Below are 11261 nucleotides of genomic sequence, written 5' to 3' on the forward strand. Positions count from 1 at the left end.
GTTAGTAATTAGTAGGAAATAGTGAAAGCTATTTAGAACAAAACCAAAAATTCATTTTATGATATATTATATTGAAGTACTAAACAACTAAAAAATCACTTAAAAATTAAACACTAAACCAATTAAACTAAAAATCAAATACAAGTCTATCACACAAACAACTTGGTTTCACAAATAAAAATAACAATATTTATTAATATAACATAAACATTTTCACATAACCAAACTAAACGGCAAGTATTTTTGTTTAGAAAAGTTTAAAATTACGTTTACGCGTGCGTTTACCTAAAAGAAATTACATACGAAGGTAGGCAACCCCTTGGATATCATTGATACAGCATACCGATTTTACACACAAGATTACAGCCTGTAATTCGAGTTTACCGTACATAATCGGTTTACGTAAATGATACAGCATAGCCCCCCATTATCGTACGAAAGGCTAATTAACCCAGGCGGTACCGACGTTGCCAGATTTTCTTAACTAGATTTTAGGCGCGATTTTTGAATGCGAAACATCCTCTTTCAGGAAACATTCTAACCATCAAAATGAAAATTTTAGAAGTGAGGATTTGTTTTCAGTAAAGTCTTCTCCCTTATTAACAAATAAAAATGAAATATTTTTGTAGTTATTTCTTAAAAGTAATAAATACTTTGCATATTTCATTCCTTAATAGCAAGCAGGAAGACTTTATTTAAAACTTGACTTGTAAATTTTTTATACTGACAGTTAGGATGTTTTTCCCGTATGGGCTCAATATTAAAGCAAAAGAATTTTCCTAACGTTTCTGTTTTACTAAAATTAATTGTAGATTTTTCAAGAATGAAGAATGAGTGGCGCACACAATATTCCTGCTACAAGAGCTGATATGAATATTACGAGGCGCAAAAATGTATTTTCATTTTGATAAAAAATAAAATTATAGACTTATTTTGAAATATTTTCCATAGGTAGTATTTACTAAATTTGAAGTAAAACGTGCCACAAACTTCATGAAAGGTACTGTATTGTGATACTCCCTGGCTATGTTTTAAATACTTACTAATATTTTTTATGCCTGTAGACATATTTTTTATGCCAGATATAAATAATTCTGTAGTATTGCTATGATGTTTAAATTCAGATCATTCTGATTATTCACTGAAGCCATTATTAATTAGTCCACAAATACATTCCTTTTTGTATATGGAAGAAAACAAAACAATTGAATCTCACTCACTTACAGTCAGAAAAATGAAAGAATACCCATGAACGAACATATAAAACATGCTGTATTTTCCTGTCACCGTGTCACAAAGAAAATTGTCCAGTGCAAGTACATGTAACAATAATTATTACATGTACTTGCGCTGGCCAATGTTTTGTGTGACATGATGACAGGAAAATACAGCGTGTTTTATATGTTCGTTCATGAGTATTCTTTCATTTTTCCTACTGTACATTGGCTAAAACAGGAAAGGTTTTCTATTTTAGTCAATGTAAGTGTACACAGTTAAATTGATTTAATTATTGTTCTATCCTACAGAAATATACTATAATATAGAGATTGAGAGAGATTTACCAAAGTTAACACATCGACGAACAGTGCGTCAAATGGATAAGTAAGTGTTGTGACACTATATTGAATTTTGCAAAGTAGAATAGGAAAATTGCTAAATTTCTTTTAGCGCTTATAGTTTATGGAAACAATTTTAACGTTTTTTTGTAAACATGTGGACGATGACCATAAATGTCATGTCTCATTTCATAATAAGCATCTGTAGATATAGGGCCGGTTGTTCGAACGCTAATCAACAATGATCACTATCAAATATTTAATTACTGTCACCAAAACTGTCAATGTCAACTTTTATTGGGTTGCTGAAAACATAATTGATTAAAATTATGAGATTAGTTAATCAATTAACATAACAATTATTAATATAATTGATAAATTAATTTCATGTTATGTTTTCAGCAACCCAAACAAAGTTGACATTGACAGTTGGTGACAGTAATTAAATATTTGATAATGATCATTGTTGATTAGCTTTCGAACAACCGGCCCTTAATGTGACAAAAATCTAGTGATTTTTTGTCATAACTTCTTCTTCTCTTCATTTGAATGGCCTTAGCTGCCAGGGCTATCCGGCCAGGATCCGTGAATATAGACTTGAATATTCAAGAGCCGTACCTGAGGTACATCTGGGCTTAAGCTCATAGCTCCTGAATCTGAAATATTAAGAGATAAAAAAAAACTTTGTAATTGTTTATAAGTTCCATAACTAAAGTTCTACTATTAATGGTCTAGTTCTAGTACTACCACGCAAAACCGCACTAAGCACAAAGCACATGCATTGCAAGCAAGCATAAAGTCATAAAGTTTTTAAGCAAGCTACACACGAGTCATTGTTGATGTTAAAAACTTTTGCACTGCGATTAATGTCTTTGAGTTTAAATTTTTAAACAACACATCAGTTAATGTCGGATCACCTTCTAGTTCCCTTCTAAGCAACTGGGTCTCTCTTTGGAACCTAGTACATTCCAATAAAACATGTTGTAAAGTTCCTACACTGCCACATAAACACTGGTTTGAATTCACTACCGTCAATCTAAATAAATGTACAGGAACACTACAATGTCCACTTCTCATACGACACATTTGTGTGATTATACCTCTCCCCAGGTTGGGAAATTTTGTAAACCATGCCTTTTTATATGGAACTGTAACTTGTGAGCAATAAGTAATTCCTTTTGCCTGTCCTATTTGTTGGAATCGATTTTCCCAACCGATCCATAGGTTTTCTTTATATTTAATTTGAAAATCTTTAAAGGAGGCCTTTGGTTCTTCACTAATGGGCAGCTTTCTTCCAAGATTCGCAAGATGGTCAGCTCTATCATTCCCAATAATTCCAGTGTGACTTGGAATCCATGCAAATTTAATTTCTCTATGTTGTTCATCAAATTCACATAGTTTTTGTTTTAGTTGGAGAGTTTGTGAGTCTATTGCCGCCTTGTAGCTTGATCTTGTGATTTTTTCTAGAGCACTCTTAGAATCACTACAGATGAGGCACTTTGTAAAATTATTCTGTTGGATTAACTCTAATGCTTTTTTAATGGCAAATACTTCTGCTGAGCAAATTGAATTAGCGGAGGGTAATCTTGCTGTTAACTGTGTTCTCTCGTTAAGGTATATCCCAATACCTACATTACCTTGTTTATCTTTGGATCCATCTGTGAAAATAAGTTTATATTCCGACCAGTTATTGAGGTACCATTCCATAAACTTGGTTTGGTTATTTGCTTCTTTGCCCATATTGACAGTTTCATAAGCCATAGGAGAAATCTGAATATTAAGTGGAAAGGAGTGACAAGGAAATAAGGAGCTATGTGCTACCTCATGAATTTCATGTAAAGTATTCTGGAAAGCAGCCAGTATTGGTGGGAAATATTTTCTTCTCCAAAAACTAAAGCAACCCAGAAAGACATTGTGAAATTGCTCAATTGAGGCATATATTGGGTTGTCATAGGCTACTACTTTTAAAATGAATTTAGATGCTAGCCATATTCTTCTGAGATCTAACGGTGTTTCTCCACACTCTGACAAAATTATATGAACTGGAGAAGACCTCATAAATCCCCCCACCACTCTAAGAGCTCTATACTGAACCTTATCCAATTTTGCAAGTAGAGAACGTGCACAACCTCCCAGAAAAATGGATCCATAGTCAAGATGTGATCTAATGTATGCCTTATATAGAGTGAGTAAAGTTGCAGGATGTGCTCCCCACCAAGTTCGACACAAACAACGAATAATATTGACTCCACTGGAAGCCCTCAATGCCATCCTTTCAATTTGACTTCTCCAAGAAAGGGAACTATCTAGAATAACTCCCAAATGAGAAACTTCTTGTTTCCAATCTAAACGTGTGTTATTCACTGATATTAGTAAATTCGGAATATTATTCCTATTTCTATCAAAAAAAATTGCTTGACTCTTGCTAGATGACAGACACATTCCCATATCATGAAGTTTATTAGAAATACTTTCTACTGTACCATTCAATTTTTCCACAACATCCACCCAGCTGTTGCCGGAGCAATAGAGGGCAACATCGTCTGCATACTGAGTAATTAGAACATCCTCTGGCACACAAAATGAAATTATATTGATGACAATATTAAATAGTACTGGACTCAAAGGGGAACCCTGAGGAAGGCCCACATTGGTAGTTCTTGGTCCTAGCAGATTTAAGGAAATAGGATCACGAACAGACACCAAACGATTAGTCAATAAATGTTTAACCAATTCAATAAGTAACCATGGCAAATTGAGATCTCCCAAAGCGTCCAATAATTGGATGATTGACACTTTATCATATGCAGAAGAAATGTCTAACATAACAGCAGCTGCTGGTTTCCTTTTTGAGATATTCATTGAGATTTCATTGACCAGATGAATTATGTTTTCAGACACCCCTCTACCTTTACGAAAGCCAGTCTGGAAAGGCGATAGGATCATAAAATGTTCTACATACCAATCTAACCTTATTTTTATCATGTTCTCTAAAAGTTTACTAACACACGATGATAAAACGATTGGTCTCCAGCCCGAAAGACAATTTATATTTTTATTGGGTTTGGGAATTAAACACACTGTTTGTGATTTCCATTGAGTGGGAATATGCATTCCCTCCTTTAAACATAAATTGAAAAAATTTAACAGGAACTTGATTGCTGACTCTGGAAGATGTTGCAACATAGAAAATGTTATACCATCCTGGCCCGGCACAGTATCTTTTCGTTCAACCAAAACCAATGAAAGTTCGTTTAAAGTGAAGAGTTCACACTCGATAGTATTAGATTTCACTGGGTGAGACGCAATGTCCTCAAATACAGGTGGAGTCAATGAACAAAGCATTTCCTCCCCTAACGATGAATTACTAGGAGTTCTAACTGAGGCTTTAGTGAAAGCCTTATGGAAACTTCTCACTTTTCTCCACATTACTGATATTGGAGTATCAGGTGAAATTGTGGAACAAAACACAACAAATGATTTTTTCTTTTTGGATTTAAGTTCTTTTTTACAATGTGCCCTAATTTTTTTAAAATTAATGAAGTTTTCTAAAGAAGGTACCTGTTTGAACTTCTTGACTGCCTCCCTCTTTGATTTAATTAAAACTGAACACTCTTCATCCCACCAAGGTAATTGTGGTTTATGGAATCTAACACGCTTTTTCTTAGGGATGAACCTGTTTGCTGCGTCTAATATTAGGTTTTGAAAATCTGTGTAAGACTCATTAGGGATGTTGTTAATGTTAGACTCAATATATTGGTTGAATTGTTCCCAATTGGCTTTTTTCACATTAAAGATACTGCGATCTTGAAGAGGGTCATTTCCTTGGGGACTATTTCTATCCTGCCCGTAACACACTACAAAAGGAAAGTGATCACTTGCTCCTATCTCTGGAAAAACTTCCCAGAGGCAGTCCACAGCCAAACCTGGAGATGCTATAGCTACGTCAGGGACACTGTTTGAGTCAGGCGGTGAGATTCTTGTCGCCTCACCCGTATTGAGAAAACACAAGTTATCCTCCTCCAAAAGATCTGCAAGACGATTGCCGTTCGGATTGTTAGATGATGAACCCCATAAAGAATGTTGGCAATTCAAGTCACCTATGAAGAAAAACGGTTTATCACACATTTGAACCAATTCTCTAAAGATCTCCTTACGAAAACGAACATCTGGTGTCTTATACGATCCTATAATAAAAAATTTTTCAAATTTGATAATGATAGCCTGCCATTTTTCAGGCAAGTGAATATGTGAAATGTCTATCCTATCGGCTGCCAGAGACTGATGAATAAGTACAGCTATTCCACCCCATCCATCAATCCTATCATCCCTATAGCAGTAAAAATTGGGAATATGCAAGTGCTGTGAAAATTTCAGATGTGTTTCATTTAGAAGAATGATATTAACATCGTATTCGTTAAGAAACACCATTAGATCTTGCTTATTGTTAAAGAAACCATTAATATTCCAATGCAAAATATTAAATATCATAACTGTATATATAATTTGTTACTATTATTTTTTTTTTTTTATTTTTAATATAAAAAATAATTATTATATTATCTGTAAGAAATAAATGAAAATTCAGTCAACACTACTTTTACTAAAATTAGATGTATTATGTGACTCATCAAAACCTGCAAAATCCATATTATTATCAGAGGTTAAATCAACGTTTTTTGAAAATACACTATCCTGAGAATGTACACGATTGCTTGTTAATGAGAGTGCAAAACTTGGGCCTTGTGATCCCGTATACTTTTGTGAATCATTTAATTTGTTTAAAATCGGTAATCTAGGTAAATTTCTGCTTAGATCCTCATTTAATAGAGCTTTATGCGCCTCTTTGTCATAACTAATGTCTTTAAGAATTACTTTATTTTTCCTTTTAACTGGGACCACATGACTTTGACTCTGGAAATGGGGAGTGGAAGATGGGGATTTTTGAAGTGCTTGAGTAAATGCTCTGGGTGAGCTGGATAGTAAAGAAGGAAAATCCCTACTTCTCCTCTGAAACATTCTCGAATTCTCTGGCTTTTCCTTAATTGGGGGAAACAGCTTGGCAGCTTCAAAAAAGGTGAGATCTTGGAAGACCATTACTTCATTTATCTTTTTCTGTCTTTCGAATTCTTTGCAAATTTTATTTGTGGCAAGGTGATCAAGATCGCAGTATAGGCATTTTGGTACAGAAACTGTGCAGCTTTGTACTGTATGTTCATCGGAACATTTCGGGCATCTTGCTTTTCCCCTGCACTGTCTTTGTGAGTGCCCAAATCTTAGGCATTTGAAGCATTGCTGTACAGGAGGGATGTATGGATCTACTGTTACCAAGTTTGAATATATGATTATTTCTTTAGGGGGAGTTCTTACGTCAAAGAGTAGTTGTACAGTTCCTGTTGGAATGTATGTAACGGTCCCACTGCTATTTAAAACTCTTCTGTTAAGTCTTCTGGCCGATATAATTTTCACGTTTTTTTGTAATTTACTGTCGTTAACTATGTTTTCCATTGAAATATTTATACTTACATCTCTAATAATACCCCTTGATGTTAGCATTTTTTGAGGTATATAAGCAAGAAATCCTTTCTCAAGGATTTCTGTACTATTTAGTACCATATTTGCCTGTTTGGAGGTGTTAAAAATTACTCCAATTCTATTCATGCCTTTTCTACTAATTTCTTTAATTCCAGTCGTACCCATTGTATGAAATACTTTCCCAATATCCATAGGATGGATATTTCCTGCTTTTCCCTTGTCACTCTCTATCATAATAAGGAATGGGCCGAAGTCAGTGTCCTTGTATTCAACTTTTCTTCTACTAATATTTTCAATCCTAGATGATAAGTTATTAACTTCTGTTAACATGATCTGATCGTTTTGGAATTTATTTTTTAAAGCACAGAGTTCTTTTTCTATTAAATTAATGTTATTTTTATGTCTCGGGGCTAGCATGTGTATGGAATTTAAAAAATTTTGCGAGTTCAATGAAAGCAAAGCATAGATCCCGCCCCCTTTGTCAGGGGGGCCGGGAGAGTTAGTGTCCATCTCCTAAGCCAGCCTCTACTCTACTATACTACTGCTACTATGATTATATAAAGGCAAAACTTACAGAAAAGTCCTTAGTATTTCTAATTCACTACTAACGTATTATCCCGTTTTAACTTTTAAATTAACTACTAAATTAATGTTCAAACACTAACTAACTATATCTACAGTATAATTACTTAATTTATAACAATTTTAACGCGATGATTTAAGATTTTTCTCAAAAACAAATTTATCTCCGTCAAAAATGTTCTGTTCTTGTCATAACTTGTTATTTAAAAAATGTCTATAGACCTTGTGTCACATTTCATCAATGGAAATTAGACGTCTATAGACATTCTGTCCGTCAATGTGTTAAAGATATTTGCTAACCTTATAGAATATTTTTGTGTTATTGGGGAAATAAAAGAATCATTAATATACATGTTTTAATTTTTTTATTCTTTATTTAATTGTCCTTAGCGTAATTTAATTTTTAAATTTAATAAATTAATTTCTTTTCTGTGTCTCTCTTCTGTCATTTTCTTTTGTCTGGCCTGCTTCTGTTGTGCCCTTTGCTCCTCCTTTTCTATGTGGATCAGTTGATCTATGTTGAGTATTAGCTTTGTTCTTTGGTGTAATAAATTCTCTACTTTATTATTGGTAGTTTCCTTCTGGGACTGGCTTTTTTCTAAGAACGCAGGATTGGCTGATTGGCATCTCATCAAAAATCTCCTAGATGTTTGCGTTATCTGCAATTAATTTTTTTATTTAGAATAAATTCGGTCGTATAAATATGTGAAAAGTGTCACTAATAAATATTAAAATTAGCACATAATAATTATCTCCTGAAAAAATATACCAGAATTCTATATTGTTTTGCAAAAAAATACAATATAACCAAGAACATTAACAGTGTAAATCAAGTTTGAAAACCGTCTTTATTTCTCATTTGTTGCATTTTGGGCTTAGGCCACTTCATCTCATAGCGTCGTATATAGTATTGGATTTAAATAAAATAGTATATGTGTCACAGTTCAAGTTGATTCTTAGTTAGAGTTGACTATTCCTAGTTCGAGTCAACTCAAACTAAAACGAGCAGTGAGAGTTGATTTGAAAAATTAAATTTAACTTTTACTAGTTATAGCTTCCTAACTCTTGTTAGTAAAAGTAGATCCCCGGAAAAAGAGAATCAGCTCTTAGTAGTTTGAGTTGACTATTCATGGATCTATATTCAGTAAATGTACATTCACACATGCTTTTTTTATGCATGTGCATCTCTTTGTGTTGACTATTATTAACTTATCACGATTTGAATATACAGTAACAAAGTATGTAATATTTTATTTCATGGATCTATTGTTTGCATTCTTGATGGTTCCGCTTTCTGAGATTTTTACAATATTTGAAAGCTTAGATATCGATACATTTTTGGCGAAAATCATGTTTTTCCATTAAACTAATGCTATTATGTTTAAAAGATACTGCCAAAGTGTAGTAAGCCTAGAATTACTTTAAACATAATATGTATGACTTACTTACATTTTACTAAACATAGGCTTACTACACTTTGGCAGTATCTTCTAAACAATAATAGCGTTAGTTTAATGAAAAAACATGATTTTCGCCAAAATTCACTTACGTTACTTTGCCAAAAATGTATTGATATATTAAGTTTTTATTTCTTTTTTAATTTTATATGTTTTAAATAGTTTTAAAAAGTTACACTCCTGTTGATGGTTTTTAAAATGTAGCACACCCATGTGGATATTTTTCAGGAGAAGCTAAAGAGATGAGCGTTTGAGGGCAAAAGTAAGAACTCTGAAGGATGAATCTACAAAAGATAGTAATGATCACATATTGTTAAAAAGATAGATGTTATTGAAGTGCATAGTGCTAGTTGACTTAAACTAGGAATAGTCAACTTCAACTGGATAATCAACTTGAACTGTAAAATGGCTCCAGTACACGTTGGGCCAACTAGTTGGCCAATGAGTTGGGCCAATACGTTGGGCCAAGTAAGAACAGTGAATACATGGTGATTACACGTTGGTGGAGTTATCAGTCTGCATTAACCTTTCTTAGTGGATAAACAAAAAACAAACTCTGATTATGGATATGGATGTAGAGACTGTAGCAGCTGCCGCAATTAATTTGTACAAGGCGTTCAATGCTTATAGAAAAGTGTACCAAACAAGAGTGATTAAAAAACAATGGCGCAAACGACGGTGCTTTTACACCGAAAAAAGTATTCATATTAAAACACAACCTTAAAATTAATACTTATAAACAGTATCAGTATTGTGAGAAGAGAAAACAAATATTTTAAACTCAACGACAACAACGTGTTCAGTGTTCATAACCAAACAGCTGTTTGGCAGATCGCGCAAGTCCCAAAAATCCTTTGATTTGTGCACCAAATACCGACAAGATTCGGTTTGTAGACCAACGCTGACCGTCAATCGCAAACTCATGCCAAGTGGTCCTGTACACGTTGGCCCAACTCCTTGGCCCAACTGATTGGCCCAACGTGTACTAGCCCCATAACATAATAATATAAAGTTACTTGAAAACCTTTATTTAAATTCAACAATCCAAGTGGTAACAAAATTACCACTTTTTCTGTTTCATTAGCTATTTTGTCTTCTTTACCTACAAATCAACAGTTTCCACTAATTTCTATAGATTTACCTCTTGTTCAAGATCTTCACTCTTCAATAAACTTAGCATATAAGTAATTTTGTTTTACTTCTTCACCATAATCAACCTTTTCTTTTTAAAACAATATTGTTTTCTGATTATTATAATATAGAATTGTATTTTTGAATCTCATGACTTTATATAATTATTATTTTTAAGTTTTAATTCCATGATTACTTACATTTCCTTCTTCCAATAGGGCTTTTCATCGATTGTCATTTGTTTCGAGCTTCTGTCATATGTTGTATAGCCTGTGTATAATATTACTATACACAGATTATACGACATTTGACAGAAGCTCGAAACAAATGACTGTGAATGAAAAGCCCTATTCCACAATAAAAATAAAATCATCTTAACATTTTGCTAGCTCTGTGACAAGAAAACAACAACAAATAACTCATAACCTCACATTGCCTGTGACTTTGACAGAAGGATGAAGATATCAACATTTGGCAACGTCGGTACCGCGTGGGTTAATTAGCCTTTCGTCATTATCGTTTCTGATATTCGTTTCTTGTATCATTTCTTGTACGTACATTTGTGCCGTGTATGACACTATTCTATATTCTATGTTCTATGCAAGTTCTTGTATCGAAAACTGTATGAAATTCGGCACGTGATTGGTCGAAATTTTGTTTGTCACCCTGTCACGTTACATGGTGCATTCGGACGACCACAGCGGCTGGACAGCTGAGCCAGCAGTAGCTGTCAGATGTCACCGCTGGAAGCCAGCCGCTGAGAGATTTACTAAGCTTTCCCTATCACGGCTGGATACAACCACTCAGCCGATTTCTGCTGACCGCCAGCCGCTATGGTCGTCCGAACGGGGTAGTACCACAGTACTATACTGTGGTAGTACTGCGTCTACAGCTGATTTTAAGGATTTTATAAAATTTATAAACTTTTAAAAACAAATATTTTAATGTTATAATAGAGAGTTATCAAGTAACTCTATGAGAATACGGTAACGTTATAAAT

At 33.8% G+C, this 11261-nt stretch overlaps 1 protein-coding gene across 1 annotated transcript; it reads right to left on the minus strand.

Moving 5' to 3' along the window:
* Positions 1 to 8021: 8021 nt before the first annotated feature.
* On the minus strand, positions 8022 to 11100 carry LOC126884917 (uncharacterized). The gene is made up of 2 exons (XM_050651256.1): positions 10272 to 11100; positions 8022 to 8332 (listed from the first exon to the last, which is right to left on the minus strand). Exons 1-2 carry the CDS (start codon positions 10308 to 10310, stop codon positions 8060 to 8062), a joined length of 312 nt encoding a protein of 103 aa, XP_050507213.1. The 5' UTR covers positions 10311 to 11100; the 3' UTR covers positions 8022 to 8059.
* Positions 11101 to 11261: the final 161 nt, after the last annotated feature.

This window comes from Diabrotica virgifera, chromosome 5 (assembly GCF_917563875.1).
Source record: "Diabrotica virgifera virgifera chromosome 5, PGI_DIABVI_V3a".
In the NCBI taxonomy this organism is placed as follows: Eukaryota; Metazoa; Arthropoda; class Insecta; order Coleoptera; family Chrysomelidae; genus Diabrotica; species Diabrotica virgifera.